The sequence below is a fragment of the Sinocyclocheilus rhinocerous genome, unplaced genomic scaffold, assembly GCF_001515625.1.
Source record: "Sinocyclocheilus rhinocerous isolate Xijiao unplaced genomic scaffold, SAMN03320098_v1.1 scaffold834, whole genome shotgun sequence".
Lineage (NCBI taxonomy): Eukaryota > Metazoa > Chordata > Actinopteri > Cypriniformes > Cyprinidae > Sinocyclocheilus > Sinocyclocheilus rhinocerous.
The window spans coordinates 198,113-217,287 of NW_015645089.1; the positions used below are offsets into that span (position 1 = coordinate 198,113).

General features: G+C 36.5%; 1 protein-coding gene across 1 annotated transcript in view; it reads right to left on the reverse strand.

The window, feature by feature from the left end:
* LOC107705756 (rho guanine nucleotide exchange factor 17-like) overlaps positions 1-19,175 on the reverse strand; it is an 82,851-nt gene that overhangs the window by 11,851 nt on the left and 51,825 nt on the right. The window contains exons 3-10 of the mRNA XM_016509211.1: positions 12,217-12,294; positions 10,204-10,386; positions 5,609-5,725; positions 4,825-4,917; positions 3,490-3,666; positions 2,723-2,773; positions 2,534-2,643; positions 1,797-1,882 (exon numbers count right to left, since the gene is read on the reverse strand). Of these exons, the coding sequence (XP_016364697.1) occupies positions 1,797-1,882; positions 2,534-2,643; positions 2,723-2,773; positions 3,490-3,666; positions 4,825-4,917; positions 5,609-5,725; positions 10,204-10,386; positions 12,217-12,294 (895 nt within the window). The remainder of the gene's footprint in view (positions 1-1,796; positions 1,883-2,533; positions 2,644-2,722; positions 2,774-3,489; positions 3,667-4,824; positions 4,918-5,608; positions 5,726-10,203; positions 10,387-12,216; positions 12,295-19,175) is intronic.

The following is a 19,175-nucleotide window of genomic DNA, read 5'->3' on the forward strand; positions in this document are numbered from 1 at the left end:
TTTTGAATTGTTTTTAGCTTTATTTTTTTGTTTTCATTTAAATGTTTAGTTTTGAAATGTTGTTGAATGCATTTGTCATTTTTATTTAATTTCTTTTATTTTCTTAAATGTGTGTATATACAGTGGGTACGGAAAGTATTCAGACCCCCTTAAATTTTTCACTCTTTGTTGTATTGCAGCCATTTGCTAAAATCATTTGTTAATTTTTTTTCCTCATTAATGTACACATAGCACCCCATATTGACAGAAAAACACAGATTTGTTGACATTTTTGCAGATTTATTAAAAATGAAAAACTGAAATATCACATGGTCCTAAGTATTCAGACCCTTTGCTGTGACACTCATATATTTAACTCAGGTGCTGTCCATTTCTTCTGATCATCCTTGAGATGGTTCTACACCTTCATTTGAGTCCAGCTGTGTTTGATTATACTGATTGGACTTGATTAGGAAAGCCACACACCTGTCTATATAAGACCTTACAGCTCACAGTGCATGTCAGAGCAAATGAGAATCATGAGGTCAAAGGAATTGCCTGAAGAGCTCAGAGACAGAATTGTGGCAAGGCACAGATCTGGCCAAGGTTACAGAAAAATTTCTGCTGCACTTAAGGTTCCTAAGAGCACAGTGGCCTCCATAATCCTTAAATGGAAGACGTTTGGGATGACCAGAACCCTTCCTAGAGCTGGCCGTCCGGCCAAACTGAGCTATCGGGGGAGAAGAGCCTTGGTGAGAGAGGTAAAGAAGAACCCAAAGATCACTGTGGCTGAGCTCCAGAGATGCAGTCGGGGGATGGGAGAAAGTTGTAGAAAGTCAACCATCACTGCAGCCCTCCACCAGTCGGGGCTTTATGGCAGAGTGGCCCGACGGAAGCCTCTCCTCAGTTCAAGACACATGAAAGCCCGCATGGAGTTTGCTAAAAAAACACCTGAAGGACTCCAAGATGGTGAGAAATAAGATTCTCTGGTCTGATGAGACCAAGATAGAACTTTTTGGCCTTAATTCTAAGTGGTATGTGTGGAGAAAACCAGGCACTGCTCATCACCTGTCCCAACAGTGAAGCATGGTGGTGGCAGCATCATGCTGTGGGGGTGTTTTTCAGCTGCAGGGACAGGACGACTGGTTGCAATCGAGGGAAAGATGAATGCGGCCAAGTACAGGGATATCCTGGACGAAAACCTTCTCCAGAGTGCTCAGGACCTCAGACTGGGGCGAAGGTTTACCTTCCAACAAGACAATGACCCTAAGCACACAGCTAAAATAACGAAGGAGTGGCTTCACAACAACTCTGTGACTGTTCTTGAATGGGCCAGCCAGAGCCCTGACTTAAACCCAGTTGAGCATCTCTGGAGAGACCTAAAAATGGCTGTCCACCAACGTTTACCGTCCAACCTGACAGAACTGGAGAGGATTTGCAAGGAGGAATGGCAGAGGATCCCCAATTCCAGGTGTGAAAAACTTGTTGCATCTTTCCCAAAAAGACTCATGGCTGTATTAGATCAAAAGGGTGCTTCTACTAAATACTGAGCATTTTTCAGTTTTTCTTTTTTAATAAATCTGCAAAGATGTCAACAATTCTGTGTTTTTCTGTCAATATGGGGTGCTGTGTGTACATTAATGAGGAAAAAAAATTAACTTAAATGATTTTAGCAAATGGCTGCAATATAACAAAGAGTGAAAAATTTAAGGGGGTCTGAATACTTTCCGTACCCACTGTATACATATATATATATTAAAAAAACATGGCAATCATGTAAATCATGTCATACTGATTGTGTGAGATAATGACACTACCTTTAACCACCTCAATGTCTTCTAAGGGCAGTTTCCACACGAACTTATATTTACTCGAGGTGTCAATGACACTAGCAGCGGCGTATCTGAAAGAGAAGCAGAGAGAGAATTCAATCATCAGTCGAGGATTTTTTCCAGCATGGGTTGATGTGCGCTAGTAATTAATGATCTATTCTGATATCTGATAAGTTTGCTGGTTCAAATGTGGTGAGGGTTAATCATGAAAGATCACTGTTGAACTCATGAATGAGCATCTACAGTGCATTTTTCTTCTGTAACGTGATGCATTTCCTTATTTTGATTGATGTCCCAGAAATAAGTGTCCTGGAAATCACTTTAGATGAAAGCGTATGCTAAATAAGACTATTTATGTGGCGTTTGCATGACAGTCCACTAGAGTGCAGTGTTATTCAGAAATGAAATGCATTTATTTTTGGCCATCAGAGCAGAAGAGCTCAGGGGACTCTGGGGGTTTCTAAACCAAACATGAGTTTTCCCAGGCCCTCCTCACATCTCTGCACTATTAAAAGAAAACAAGATTATTTATGTGGTGTTTGCATGACAGTCCACTAGAGTGCAGTGTTATTCAGAAATGAAATGCATTTATTATTTTGGCCATCAGGTGCAGAAGAGCTCAGGGGACTCTGGGGGTTTCTAAACCAAACATGAGTTTTCCCAGGCCCTCCTCACATCTCTGCACTATTAAAAGAAAACTGCGAACGCACAGCCGCACTCACAGACTCATGGAGCTCCTGCGCAGAGATCCAGACTTCCTCTTCAGCGTGGTGCAGATGAGCAGATCGCTGAACAGAAACAGAGACCGGTCCTTCTTACCGCCCACCGTTTTCTGCAGAGAAGGACAGAGGTTTAGGGAGCTCATACGATGGCTTAAAGTGATTTGATTTCTTGTGTTTATTTGTGCTCACCGCTTCCACCACCATCTCTTGTCTTAGAAACGTCCTCTGTGGATTCAGGATCTGACAGGAAAAAAGAAACATTATTAGATATAGCTGAAGGCAAACTAGCCTACATACTACTGTAACATGTTTGTGTGGTATCAGTCGAACATATTTAATCAATGTGACACAGATTTGCAACCAAAACTGTAAATGCACTGAAAAAACAAGATTATTTTTCAGTTGACAGATTGAAAATCTGTTGTTTTTTTTGAGCAAAGATTTACTTAATTTTGATACATTTTTCACAAAACAAGACTTGATATCTTATGGCAAGGGAAATTTATTTATATAGTACTTTTCATTTATGATGGTAATTTAAAGTGCTTTACATTAAAGGGATTTAAAAAAAACATAAAAGATGCATAAGAAATAAAAATGTAGTTAAAATATTTAACATATAAACACATTTACACAACATGAAACAGATTTCACAATAAAAACTGTAAATACACTGCAAAAATTCAGTATTTTTGTCTTTTTCACCAGTACAAATATCGAATCATAAGATTTTAAGACTTAATTTTAAAATATTAAGTATTGTTTTCAGAATTTTTTTTTAAAAATTAAATTAAATTAAAAAAATTAAAAAAGCTATTTAAAGTTTTAATTTATATATTTGAACCTATAAAAAAATTAATCTTAAAAAATCATAAAAGAAAGAAAAATGGATTTGAAACCAAGTTTTAATCACTTCAGTTAATAAACTGGATGAGTGATTTTGAGTGATCTCTCACATGCTCCACGCCCTCGATGTGCGCCTCGATCTCCTGCATGACGCGCGTCTCTTTCTCCAGCTCCTCCGCGGTGCGCCGGCCCTTGTTGATCCTCTCAGCCAATCGCTTGATGTTCTTCTGGGTGTCCAGCAGAAACAGGTAGTCAGGGTGATCTTCAGGAGTGTGCTTCAGAAGATCCTGATCCATACAAACAATGTGTCATTTAAAAACTAAACGACCAAAATTGCAGCTAGTACCTAAAAAGACACTTATAAAAATGGATAGTTTCAGTCCTAGAGATTCAAGGACTGTATATTATAGCAGAATGACAATTAATTTAAGCATTTTTTTTGTCCTTAACATTAACAAACCAGATGAGTAAATATTAAGGATTTTAACTAGTTGCTAAATGGTGGTCACATACAAAACATACAGGGCTGAATGATTTAAGAAAAATAAAATTGCATTTTTCTGATACAAATTGAGATTGTGATTTAAAATGATTTTTTTTGTTGTTTTTTAAAGAGCTCCAGGTTTGCTGTACTTGTGTGTAAAATAAAACTATTATTTTTTACTCTGCCAGTACTCTAACAATAGTATAATAATAATAATAATAATAATAAATATTATAATTATTATTACTACTACTACTACTACTACTACTACTACTATTATTAAATTAAAAGAGTATTAAATAATAAAAAAAATTTCAATACAACAGTAACATTACAATGCTAAAATGTATGTCCTAATTTCAAACATTAAATCTTTGAGCTTTTATTTAGGGGCAAATCTGCCAAAGTTAGGATTATAAATGTTTCTCATTACAAATGTGTTGAAATGGATGGCACATGTTTTATTCCAAAGTGAACATTATAAGTGCCACAATGATGCAGAGACTGAAATGATGCATATACTGCGAACCGAGCCACTGAAGTCACTGTTTTCAAAAGCTACAAGCCTGTGAATTTACACAGCTAGAAAAACACACTGCGCATGTTTAAATAAAATGCAGTCTTTGCAATTTGGTAATTCTAAGTCATATTGCATTTTCGATTATATTTCAATTAATCATTCAGCACTGCCTGATGTGTTCCAAACCAGCCCAAATACATTAAAAGTTGGGATGCACCGATAGGTTTTTTTTTTGGCCAAAACTGATACCGATTTTTAAAAAAAGAACTGTTGGCCGATTCCGATACTGATACCGATATTAGATATTTAAAAAATGTTTCAGCATGGATAAAAAAAATATCGGCGGCCGATACATCGGTGCATCCCTAATTAAAAGACATGCTATCAATAAAAACGAACAGGCACAAAAAGGCAGAAATAAAATAGGAAGGTTAGTGTCACCTTAACTAGCAGCTCGTATCGTGGGATCCGCTGTACTGGCTTTATCATCAGATCACCCAGAGCTTGTTTCTCTTTATTCTCACGCATGCTTTGCTGAAGAGGAAAGAGACAGAATAACAGAGAAAGAGCGAGACACATACAAAACAAAACAGTTTAGGAGTACAACTATACTTTATCGTGATTTGAATTGCATGTGTACAGTTTATCCAACCAAGCTTTACTAGATAACTTAGTTTTAGTTCAGTTTGAAGAGGTACCACTAGAGGGCAGCAACCCTAGAAACTGTCAAACATTTCATGATTCAGCTGAGAACATATGAAAGCATAAACATGCATATGAAATGAGTATGGAATTTATATATATATATATATATATATATATTAGAAATGTTTCTTTGGCAACTAACTAAAATAGGTTCAATATTACTAAAACTAAGACTGAAAAAAAATGAAAACTAAAAAAAATATGAACATGAAAGCTATTTGAAAACATTAATAAATACTATAATAGTGCAAAAAATATTAAAATAACCAGTTTAACCTCACGTGTGTCACCATCTCTGGCTAAAGACATTAACAGTCCATCTTAAGCAGAAAATGAATGCTGTGTTTTAAACAGGTCACAGTTTCTTTGCAAAATGACAAAATCCATATATTTAAAGTTTAACTGTGCCAAATGGCCATATATAATGTCCTAGAGCTGCCAAACAGCCTCTCGAGGGGATAATTGTAGTGTAAAAGTATTTGTACCTACACATATGCACAGAAATAAAGCCGTAATGTACCTCTAGAAACTTTAGGAAAGCAGGCTTGGCCTCCTTGGCGATTCTCACTGCATCTTTGGCATTCATGAAGTTGTCGATGTACGCTGAATAAATATTGGCGAGGATCTCTTTGGAAAACTGTGAGGAGAAAGCGGAGACATTATCAGCACTGAACAGAACAACTGTGCACCTTTACAAACTCTACTCAACCCTAGCCTGCAAATCATTGATAGAAACCTTTTAAAGAGCAATACCGTCCTTAGAAAATTTTTGAAATGTCCCCCCCCCGCCGATGCTCAGGTTTCCTCAGGTCTAGTTCGCATTTGAACACTAAAAGTACACATGAAATGAAAATAAAAAAAAGCTTTCATAGTTTATGTACTGCCACCCAATAGAAACCTTTTAAAGAGCAATACCGTCCTTAGAAAATTTTTGAAAGTCCCCCCCCCCGCCGATGCTCAGGTTTCCTCAGGTCTAGTTCGCATTTGAACACTAAAAGTACACATGAAATGAAAATAAAAAAAAGCTTTCATAGTTTATGTACTGCCACCCAGGTTTCCTCATCTCTAGTTTGTAGTTGTACATTAAAGTGCACATATAACAAACGTAATTAAATAATTTGATATTTTAGTTTATCAAATAAGGTGAATGACCCTTTCTTTTTGTGTTTTGTTTCTGGTTATCTTGACTTTAGCATGTGACTTGGATTGTATGTTATTTAATAAAAGTAATAAAATAAGATAATGCCCCTTTCTTGCAGCTTGTTCTGTTCAGATGCATCTCAGAGATTTGAATTGGGAAAAAACGAATGAGAAAAACGTCTCCCAGAACCATAAAAACATCAGAATCATTACAAAACAACAATGAAAGCTACAGTAAATTACACTCAAATTACAACATGAGCGTAGGCATGAGCATAAGAGACGGTTCCACTGAGACTTCGGTTCAATGTCACAGGGTTCAGTGCAAGCCTAAAGCGACGTAGATCCTTAGAGAAACTCATAAAACACAATTACAGCGTCTAAACGAGCAGCAGATCCCAGTGCTAACTACCTGTGTTTGTCGACTTGTTTAGTCAGAGCCTATAAAAATCCTGCATTTGATGTGCGAACGTGAATCTGACAGGAACGTCTAAACAACACTGAACTAGCGGTGGTGAGGTGGTTTTACTCCATACCGGGGCAGAGGGTCAGACAGATTAAAACCCCACACCGAGACACTCAGCATTCCTTCAGCTTACACTCAACAAACTGTTACACTGCATCCCAATCAGCATACTTACACAACACACTAAAAGTAATGAGAAAGTATATAGACTAGAGCTCCAAAGTTTGGGCTTGGTGAGATTTTTAAATATTTTTTAAAGAAGTGTTTTATGCTCACCAAGGCTGCATGTATTTCATTAAAAACACAGTAAAAACTGTAAAAATGTGAAATTTTATTGCAATTTAAAACTGTTAAAACTGTTTTCTATTGTAATATATTTTAAAATGTCATATATTTCTGTGAAGCAAAGCTGAAATTTCAGCATCATTACTCCAGTCTTCAGTGTCACGTGATCCTTCAGAAATCATTCTAATATGCTGATTTGCTTCTTAAGAGACATTTCCGATTAATATCAATGCTGAAAACAGTTGTGCTGCTTCATATTTTTGTGGAAACCATGCTACATTTTATTTTTCGGGATTCTTTGATTAAAAGAAAGTTCAAAAGATCAGCATTTATTTGAAATAAAAATCTTTTCTAACATTATAACATTATCTTTTCTAACATTTACTGTCACTTTTGATCAATTTAATATATCCTTGGTGAAGAAAAATATTCATTTCTTTTGTAAAAACTTATGGAAAAAAAATCTTTGAATCGTAGAGATGATACTTAAGATAAGACGAGGACCTAGCAGCAGGAGAAATTGTGTGTGTGTGTGTGTGTGTGTGTGTGTGTGTACAGTGTGTACTTGTGAAAGACAGAACGGCACCAGCATCCCGACAGCACAGACCCTAACAATGTAAGTCCAGTGAGGTTAGACAGTGTGGCGTCCCTGTCAGCTAATAAGCCACACATCATCCCTTTGGGACGGAAAACAAACACCTGCTACACGTCTGTCAGTACTGCCTGAGAGCCTCTCCTAGGCTAGCGTTCATGCACTAGCGGAGCGGATCTCTGGCTAAATGTACCACCCATGTGGGTGGCCAATCACAGAGGATGAATGACATCATCATTATGAGACATGCTGTTAATGTGAAAATAGACTATTGAAATATCTCTTGATTACAGCAATTTTTAACAATTTGTTCCTAAGCTATTTCTGAACCAGGTCTTAAAGGCTGTAAAATTACTTGTGACATTTAAAGTGCCCCTATTATGGGTTATGAAAGGTTCATATTTTGGTTTTGGGAGTCCCCAACAACAGGTTGACATGCATGCAAGGGCATAAAAACACTTTCATTGTCTTATAATATGCATTTATTTTTCCAAACCCCTCCTTTGCGTGACGCTAATCTGCGGAGATTGGTCCGCATCATGCCTGTAATGCCTGATAAAGCAGAGTTTGTGAGCGCAGTGCTGCTTTGTGTACAGCGTTACCGGGAAACCGTTATTTATGCAATACTTCAAAATGCGCATAAAAGCAGGGTGATGGAAATCCAGCTAATGGCTATGTTTCCATCACCCTGTTTTAATGCGCATTTTGAAGTATCGCATGAAAAACGAGTGATGGAAACTCCAAATTTCGAATAAAAATCCCTTAATTCGCAAAAAAGTTTTTACGCTCGCTTGAGGTGGCTTTTGACTTGTGCGAAAAAGGGTTAATGCGAATAATGGGTGATGGAAACGCATTTTGCGAATAAATCCCGCATGAGCGTTCAAAAAAGTCATGTGACTTTGCGCTATGGGACAGCATAACCTGACTAACCAGCGGACCGATTTAGTTGCACAGCATCATCTGAAATGTTGTCATGGTCATTCTGAAGTGCCCGAGCAAAGTCTGTCGTCAAAGTATTTCTGTATAACTGCCCCCCAGAACGGTCTACCACGACTGCGTTCCCAAACAGCTGACATTCACCTCCGAAAGCCAGACCGCATTTATTGTGTTTCGTCTACTCACTCAAAGCGCAAGTAATTTATTATATTTGAGAATTATTATATTCTCTTACTTAGTGATATTTGGTGCCAGTTTATCAGGAAGTGACGATTTTGTTCGCTCTGACTCGTTGGATGGAAACAGTGCTTGTTCACAAATGTTTTATGCGATATTCCAATTTTGCGCACAAGTTAAATTCGCAACTTTGGATGGAAACCCGGCTATAACTTTATACACAGTGCACTTTCAGATTTAAAACTTTGCAGGATGTTTTCAATCACTTAGAGCTGTGTTACATTTTCAAAAATCCATAATAAGGGCACTTTAAGTAAGGCAAAAAACAAAAAAACTAAAAATAAAAAAACAAAAACACACTTCTTATATGAACTTCACTGGTGATAGGAAAGTACACACTTTTGAGTATGTAGTAAAACCTTAAGCCAGTATTGGGACATATGATGTACATATGATGTCATAAAATAGTGATTTGATCCAGAATTATTACCTAATATTTTTTAATATTTAATAATTTTTTTAACTTTGAGGTTCATAAATTTAAAAAATGCTTCAGCCTTGAGGTTTTTGACATTTTTCAATATATCAATAGAGAACCATCACAACTTCTCTTTAAGTTGCACTTAAAAATCCACTAGAAATAGTACAACATCCAACATTAGTCGGGCCCGTTTATTTTTTCCTTAATTCTGTTTTTTCTATTTTAATTTTCTTGGATTCCATTTTAATGGTTAAATTAAATTTGAATGATCAAAATTCATTACACTTTAACAATTGACATATTTATTAAACATTTTCATAATAATAGTGCCCTATGAAATATTTTATTTTTTCAGAAATTTTGTGTCATCTGTTTTAATTTTTCTGGATTCTGTGTTTCATGAATTAATACAAATTTATCATAAAAAATGATGCTAATCAAATAAACAGAATACTTTAAAACCTTAATTTTTTAAAAATGCAATCAAATGAAATTGCAACAGTCTTTTTTTTTTTGCCAACAGAGGTTTACAGTTTTAACTAAAGCATGGATGAAAAATTGTATGACATTTCTGAAAAATGTTTTAATAAATGACATTATTATTAGTAATTTCACTTTGAGAAATACATTCTATAGTACAACAGTAATTTATTTCGTTAATAATTTCTTCAAGTTAACCCAAACACATATTTTGGCGGGGTGGAGTGAACACTTGAGGTTCTGTAAATGCGAAATGCTTGTGAAATTTGACTCCGTCCACATTTTCCACATTGCAGAAATCAAAGGGACCTAACATTAGCATCCAATTATCAATATACTTTAATATTCAGTATACTAATGCTGCATACTACTTAAGACAGCATGCAAATCAGGACACAGCATTAGTTCTCCTCGTCCAGATTGTGGACAATATTGCCCTAAAAAAGCATGAACAGATCCATAAAACCAAAAACCACCTGAAAAATTTGACCAACTACAGCGAACTAAGATTTGGGATGCTATTACCAAACAGCATTCAAACAGTGGTTAGGATCTCACCGACTGGATGAGCACATGTCCGATAGTCTGTTTGTCGTGCCACTGGTTGACACAGTCCAGCACCTGCTCCAGGAACTGCTCGTGATGCTCCAGAATCTCAGGGATCTGGTAGAACATCTCGTCCACCAGAGACGGGTCACAGAGAGGCGAGTTTTCCGGGTGCTTGAGGGGCTTCATGTAGCCCTGAGACCAGAACAACAACAGAAAGAGATGGAGGTGATGTGGGAAGAGCTGAAATTATGCAGCTTTATTTACATGGAACAATTGTTACTTTTTTAGTAATAAATAAATCATAATCAATATTTTCATTGCAATGCATTATGGCATTAACTGCTGAAATTCCAATGCTGTCTAGGTAAGAAAGACTGTTAGAAACATTTAACATTGGTGCATGCTTGGCATATTAGAATTTAATATGCAAAAATAAATATAAACAAATATGCATGCAAATATTAAAGAACATGCATTAGTAAATTACAAAATATGTGTGTTTCTGTGTTTGCATGTGGTGGTGGTGGTCTGGGACAGACTTTGATTAAAGGAAATGCCTGTGTCACATCAAATGCAGATAAATATTCTGCTCCTCCGTCTTCACCGTCACAAAACAGAGACTTTTTAAAACCAAAACAGTTTCTCAATGATTTTCTACAGCTCATTCATAATCAAAGACAACGAAAAATGTCATTTGCAACCCATTTTAATTGAGATAAAATGATAAAATGTAAAAAAAAAAAAAAGATGAAATAGATCAAATTACTTCACTCTTACATCAAAGAATTATTACCTAAAAGGAATTATCCTCAATAATACCAGAAATGTGTATTAATAAAGTATTAATAAATAGTCTAATTTGATCTTTTGTTGACTTCAAACACACTTACATCATGTCAAACATCCCTTACAATAAAGAACTGTGATGTTACCATGGTATAGCCATGTATAAGATCATGTTATTTTCACATATTTTATGGTACTGAATGATGATCACATTCATATACTATGGTATTCACATGATACTTTTTCCTTTTTATTATTAGTAATAACATGGTTTTTGGACATAGTGGAAAAAAGTATCATGTGAATACCATAGTATATGAATATTACCATAGTACAAGTCCAAAAAACAATATAACACACTCCCTGTTGGCACACAGAAGTGAGTCTGATTCAGTTTCTGTGTTTCGACTAGCAAGCATCTGGCCAGCGTTCTTCTAGCGCTTCAAACACTCTAAAACGTGCCCAGAAACATGGCAGTGCCGCGATCGAGCGCTCTCGTCTGTCATCTATCCGTCCACATCCACACCTCGAAGCCGATTAACCTGCGCTTGTGCGTCTCTCTCTCACTGTTGGCTCAGGTTCGCCCGCTGCACGCCATTTACAAGTAATGATGTTGACTGGAACACAATCATTTTCCCCAAAGATAACCGCTTCCTTCAACACAGAACGAGAGCACAAACCATGCTGAGAATTGCTCAGTAATGGGGCATTGTGGAGGTGCGGCTGGGCGATCGAGCTCAAACACTGCTGCGCTCCGCCACTCGCTCACCTTGTCGCCATGGCAACCGCTGCACCAGCTGGAATAGCTAGTCAGGAGCGATTGGAAAAGATGATGATTTGTTGCTCTCTTTTGCTTATTAAACTCAGTATGCAGCTTCCGCTCTCGCTCTTACAGTAACATCAGGCTTCCGTTGTTCTGTTCTATATTCACGGTAAATTGCGTGCAAATGATGGGTATTAAACATCATATTCATGGGTTGTTTCATAAACACAAATTACATATGTTTAATGATACAGTGCTTTTTGGCCATTATGTTTGATGTGATAATTGTTGATTTTACAGAATTGCTTGCAAGTTTATGTATTTACTGTCCCGAGAAGAGAGTTAAAATGATAAAACCTTCATTTGCAGACATCCTCAGACATAACATCAGTTTTATTAGCTTTATATAAGCTCAAAAGCAGTCTTTAGTATTCATTTAGACATGTACATGAATGTATTTGTGCGTTTCATACCTGAATGAGTGTGCGCAGAGACTCAACGTAAGATTGTTCAGTGTCCAGCAGAGTCATGATCACATGTCTTCTCATATCCTGTAGAGAGAAATATAGCAATCAGATAAATACATAAGATCAAATTAAAATGAAGATAAATGCATACAAATTTCAAATAAAATTAATTGTAAATATATTAATACGTTTAAAATAAACAAGTAAAAAAGTAAACATTAAGACAAATATGATAATCAACATATTAGAATGATTTCTGAAGGATCACGTGACACTGAAGACTGGAGTAATGATGCTGAAAATTCAGCTGCGCATCACAGGAATAAATTACATTTTAAAATATATTCACATAGAAAACAGGTATTTTAAATTGTAATAATATTTCACAATTTTAAAGTTATTACTATGTTAAACATTGATCTGTATAAGTACGTATATAAGTTTTACTATAGTAATACACTAACACTTTAGATTATATATAGACTTATTGATTATATAATTTTTTGCAGTGTACTATCATGACAGTATAGAATAAGAAATAGGTAACACAAAAACGGAAAGAAAGCAAAGGAAAAAGCAAGCAAGCACGCAAGAAAGAAAGAAAAAGCGGCTGATATGTGTCATGTGTGCTTGTATCTCTTTCCTCCCATAAAAAGCAGGTGGTTTGACAGACTGTACTAACCAGCACGCCGTCTTGGCCGACACGTCCAGCTCTTAACTGCACTGAGTAAAGCTGAAACAAACCTGCTGTGAGTCGCTCTAAACCGACTCATTCTGAACCGGTTTATAGTGGTTTCCCAGCAGGCCGCTGCAGAATCTTGTTACTTTTCACCGGGGACAAATCAAACGCAGGACGAGCAGAGCTGTATATGCTGCGAGGAATTTTAAAGGGGTCCTATTATGCTTTTTCACTTTTTACATTTTAGTTAGTGTGTAGTGTGTATTTTTGGGCATAAAAAAAGATCTAGAAAGTTACAAATCTCAAAGTCCACTCCAAAGGGAGATATTTCGTTTTTAAAAAATCCCTTTTTCAAGAACTACTTGTGGTTGTGGTTAGAACGCTTGGTTGAGTGAGTGCATCAGATGAGACGACGAAGAAGAAGTGCTGCTGCAGAGTTAGTGCATCAGAGAAAACCAAGAAGAAGAGCTGCTGTGCTGTAGCATCAAATTTTCGGCATGTCTAGAACAATTCTTACAAGTACAACACGACTGAGCCTTTGCCTGAACCTGGTGCTTAATATAAACTGGTAATAAAAACACATTTAAACTGCATTTAGAGCGAAACGCTCTATGGAGTCTCATCAGGGGGCCAGAAATGTGCCCAGCAGCTCCAACAGCATGTGTGGCAGCCGCAGCACACGTCCCAAAAGAGCTGCGGGTATTTCTGAAACGCCCTGATGACACAGACGCGGCCTGGCATTCAGTCACAGGTATGCTCAGAGGATTTGGAAAGGTTGGTCTATTAAAACTATTATGGAGACAGGAAAAAAATGAGTTAAACAGAAAATATAAATATGCATTAAAGTATGAATAAAAACATTTAAATTCCTACATATGGTTGATGCGTTTATCCAAAACAACTTACATTGCATTCACACTATAAATTATATTTTCATGCAATGCCTGGGAGTCGAACCCATGACCTTGGTGTGCTTTACTCTTTACAAACTATATATACATATTGTTATGGAAATGACAGTGTGAAACAGAAATAAATGAAATTAAAAATGGAACAAAATAAAATTATAATATATATATAAAAAAGTGAATTTGTGATTGCAAAAGCATTTGGTGTGTAATTTCAGCATCACCTCATTTTAAAAAAATGAGACAGAAATGATACTTCACAGAAATAAAATGAAATGGAATAAAAAAATATATAATCTAAAATAATATATAATAAAATAAAATAATTATATAAATAATTATATGTGAATTAGTGATTGCAAACTCAGTACAACTACTTGCATTTCAACAGTAGACTGATCTCATAAACACATATACAGAAACTTATGTGTATCTTTTAATGCCTCTAATAATCATAATGTGATTAGATTGGTCACAACAGTCACACACACACACACAAACACACACACACACACACACACACACACACACACGGTTCAGGTCTGAAAGTCAAAGCACAGCTTCATAACTGCATGAATCTAATTCATTTATTTAAACATCAAAAGCCATGAACATTCCTGCTGTGTTGCTTACATAACGTCAAAAGGTGCCTTGTGCACCCGTCCCATAGCTGTTCCCCTGATGCATTATGGGGCAATATCATTATAATGAAATCATATTATGAATTCAGGAACCTCCAAATGCATTTCTTAGAAAGACGAGGTCACACAGAGAGACCCGGTGGAGGAGCAGGAGAACATGAAGCTCTGGGGAGAAGCGTTTCTCTCTAATAAGTCAATGTTCATAGCAGCTCACGTGATGGACATGTTGTGCTGCATAAACACTAGACAAACTGAGAGACGGACTGAGAAAACACACAAACAATGGAGAGCCAAGAAACAAAGAGCTGTTTTTGTTTCTACTTTTATATCCCAGAGGTTGATTTTGATCAAAACAAACTGATTTGGTTCATTAATGAAGGTCACATTTACTTTCACATTTTGCTAAAATCAAAATGCCTTTTATGCATCGATTGACCTTCAATCCATCATAAAATACACTGTAAAAAATGACCGTGAATTTAACGGTAAAAGACTGTTTTACGGATTTTTTTTTTACAGTGTATCCATCCTTTATTTATTTTTTTAAAAACTAAGACACTCTAAACAAAGTGTGAAATGATCAGAAACCACTTCATCGTCATTTTCATTACAGAATGCCATCAAAATAAAATAAAATAAAATAAAATATGCGAATTGGTGACTACTAAAGCATTTAGTGAATACTTTAACAAAAATAAAACAATAAAATGTAATAAAATTAAGCCTAATAAAAATTAATATTAAATATTTAAAACTATGATGATAGAATAATGATTAATATTAATTTTCAACCTAAACAAAACACTTGCACTCACATCAACAAACAGATACACACACAAAATAAGAATTTCCTGTTTACTACCTTGTGATGGCTCACTACACCAAATATGTCAATGGCAGTAATATAAACCATTACAAATACGGAAGCTTAAACTTGAGTCTAAAGTACAATGGTGACTAACCTACTACACCAGAACTGACTTGGGGCATTTTGACCAAATGTATTCACCAAAAACAGTCAGATTAGACAAATAAGTATTTAATATGACCTCTGGCAGAAATGTTGTATAGATCTGAAAACATCCATATTTGGTCTAAATAGTCAGTCTGACCTTGATTTGCACTCACCAGGTAATGAGGACACAGTGCAAACCACTGCCTGATGTTCTGGCTGTAGCGTTTGATTGGGTTTTATTAGCAGAGTGAAGCAAGAGTGTGTTTAAGTTATGAGAAGATCTCATTTCCTTCTAAAGCCTGAGGTTCACCGTGCATTTGAGCCAAATGCAGTATTTGTGTCAACCACTATGAATTAAAAATACAACAACAAACATACATACACTACAATGTGTTTACAGCACTCTGAATAAAGCAGGTGGAATCTGCAATTTGACCCGCCATCACCAGTCAAATCAACCTCTCTTTGATCTGATCGGTTACCGGTCGCCAATCACAACGAGAACATTCTGCACAGTCAATCACGGAAGAGGGGTGGAGAACGTTCAAGCGTTACATGCGAGTTCGTCTGCTGGACGCGGTTCAAACGGGTGCTGCAGATACAGGTGGTGTGGTTAAAGCATATGGGTGGCAATCAAATGTTGCATCTGCTTAATGACTACTAATTTGCATAATATATTAAAATCAAAAGTAAAAAGCTGGTTAAATTTTTTTGCAACCTCAGAACCTATCACAGTGACAAAAAATATGACACCAAATAAAATTAATCTATGAAAAAACATTAAATACCCCAAAATAACAAATACAAAATATTTCACTCAAATAAATACGTTCTAAGCTGAACTCAAAGAATAATTTAAAAAATATAAAAATAAGGATACAAACTTTTTATGAAAAAGTGATACTTATTAGCTAATTCTTTTAAAGTAATGAATGAATTCATGAGTCATTCTGACTAGAAAAAATATATATTAGCTCATCCCGCGCTCCTTTCAATCCTTCCCCCGGTTCTGCGATTGGCTTTCAGAAGAAATCTACTGTCCTGCAGAGCTTCTTCAATAAGATTATGCAACTATGACAATGACTCTGGCAGAAGCACACAGAGCCGTGCATGTGTCTGTCAGGCTGATGTGGTCTGATCACTTCCCATTTGCAATATTGATCAAAACACCACGGACCAATTTGTCCAAACCAGTGGCTGACAACAGCAGTCTAGGAAAGAACTACTGTACATGAGTTAACAAATAAATTAAGCAAAGAAATAAGACGATCAGATCCAAGTGAAAAACAGAAAAGAATTTAGAAGAAATAAAATAAAATGAATACTTTAATAAATAAACAAAATGAATAATTGAAATGAAAAAAATGAAGAATTAAATAAATGCATAAATAAATAGAAAGTCAAGACAACCTTGCTCCTCATTTTAGTTTGCTGTGCTTTGTCCTCAGGCCATGGCTATTTTCATGAGACCAAAACAAAGAAAATCCCATAATATTGAAACTGTACTCATGAGACAGATATATTGGGTTCAATAACTGTCTTTGTTTATCTTAACAAGTGGGGCAAATCTCAACCAATACAAGCAGCATAGACACCCAACAATAAAACAAAAGAGACCAATGATTCACACATCTGTCTGTGCTAACGGATACGGATGATCCCTCATATTGTGAAGCATGTGTGGCTTCTATCAATCAGACTTTTGTTTTTCCATCTAGCAAAAAATAACTGGGTGAAAAATCCCCTAAAAGTACATTTCAGTGAGGATTTCAGCCATATCTAGAGACCAGAACATCACAGAGAGACGTTTGACCACTGAGAACACCCTAGCAACCAGCTAGAAACCACCTAGCAACATACTAATAACCACCTAGAACAACCACTATAAAGAGATGTACACATGCAGAGGTCTCTGTATTAAAATATCTTATTAAAATGAATATGGATTCAGTGTAAAAGTAAAGCTCATATTCAATATGGTTAAAGGGGTCCTATTATGCTTTTTCTCTTTTTCAACTTTAGTTAGTCTGTAATGTTGCTGTTTGAGCATAAAAAAGATCTGCAAAGTTACACAGCTCAAAGTCCACTTCAAAAGGAGATATTTTATTTAACAGAAATCACTTTTCAAAAACTACAACGAACGACTCGTTTGGACTACAACCTAACCAATCACAGCACATTTCGTATTTCAGAAGGCGGGCTTTCATTTGATACAGGAACTATTCGAGCCGTTCATGCCAGACTGGGGAGAGAGCTGTTATAATGTAAAATATGTGAAAAATAATGTGTTTTTCGAACAACCTAGTATGAGAGCCTGTTCTAGTACACCCCCAAAACAAAATCAAGACTTTGTAAAAGAGCATAATAGGACCCCTTTAAGTTGTTTGAATGAAAAACTCGCGCAGCATTTCTACTGCCGTCAGTACCATACGCTCAATGCCAGCTCTGCCCGGACTTTACAAAAACAGGTCATGGGATCACAGCCAGTCGGCTATTTCTGGCTGGAGTAGAACATTCATGAGCAATAAACACACTGAGAAAGAGCATCGCAGAGTAAAACAAAGCCAAAAATTAGCAAAAAGAAAAGAAGCGGAGACGGAAAGTAAAAACAGCAGGAAAATCTACAAGAACATGAGATAGTTTGTAGGTTGCAGAGTGCTTGGAAAAACATGCTCTATTGGCTGCTGTGGAATCCAGCATGAACCAATCATCTCGCAGACACACACCGGTCAGCAATAGACCTGATTACATGTGCCATATGTGAGGTGTAAGACAGTCTTAAGACAGACGCCCACAGGGTCAGTGGAGACAGGTAAATCCCCTCAGTGTCTGGACATAATCTCAAGACGCTCCTCTCAGCTCCGTCCAGTTAGTGGAGTGAGGGAGAGAGAGGGGGGTTTAACACACACACACACACACACACAAGCAGGTACAGAGCAGAAGATGGTGGTCTCTCTGAAGGCGATGGCACTGCCTAATCTCATGATTCAACGAACCACTGATTTAGACGTTCTAATTCTATTAAATTCCCATATTGTCAAAACTGAAATTTCCTGGCTTTTTTCACGATAACTGAGGTCTAGGGGCTATTTAACTACCATATAAGTTTCAAAACAGTCAGTCCACAGTAAAATGCACACAGCCTGCATAAAGTAGCTGTGATTTTTCACGAACCGTTGACTTCCGTAAGAAGTTGACGTCAGAACCACACAGTCACCGCCTTCAGTCACCACCCCGAGCACCGCCCACAGTCCCACTCTCCTTTTGCCAAAACCCCAGACCTGAGAGAGGAGCTCTAAAAATATATTGAGATGGTTTTTGGTACTTATACCGCAAATATATATTCTTAAGGACATCAAGACTTAAAATAAAACTCCAGAAAGGTGTAAAATATGTGACCTTTAAGGGTGAGAAGAGAATAACCTGCTGCAAGAGAGACAGAGCGAGAGAGAGAGAAAGAGAGACATGAACATACAGAAAGATCTATTTATCTGCCTATTTTACCAATGTCTATCTTCCAACCTACCTATCTATCCCTCTACTAACCTATCTACCTACCAATGACCAATCTATCTACCATCATCTATCATCCATTAGCCTATCTACCAAGCTGTCTATCTATCCATCAACCAACTTTGAATCTATCATCATATTATCTACCAAACTATCTACCTTTATCTATCCATCTACCATCCTATCTACCTATCTGTCTACTGACCTACCTACCAAACTATCTACAGATCTGTCTCTCTACCAAACTAATCTATCTACAATTTTGTCTA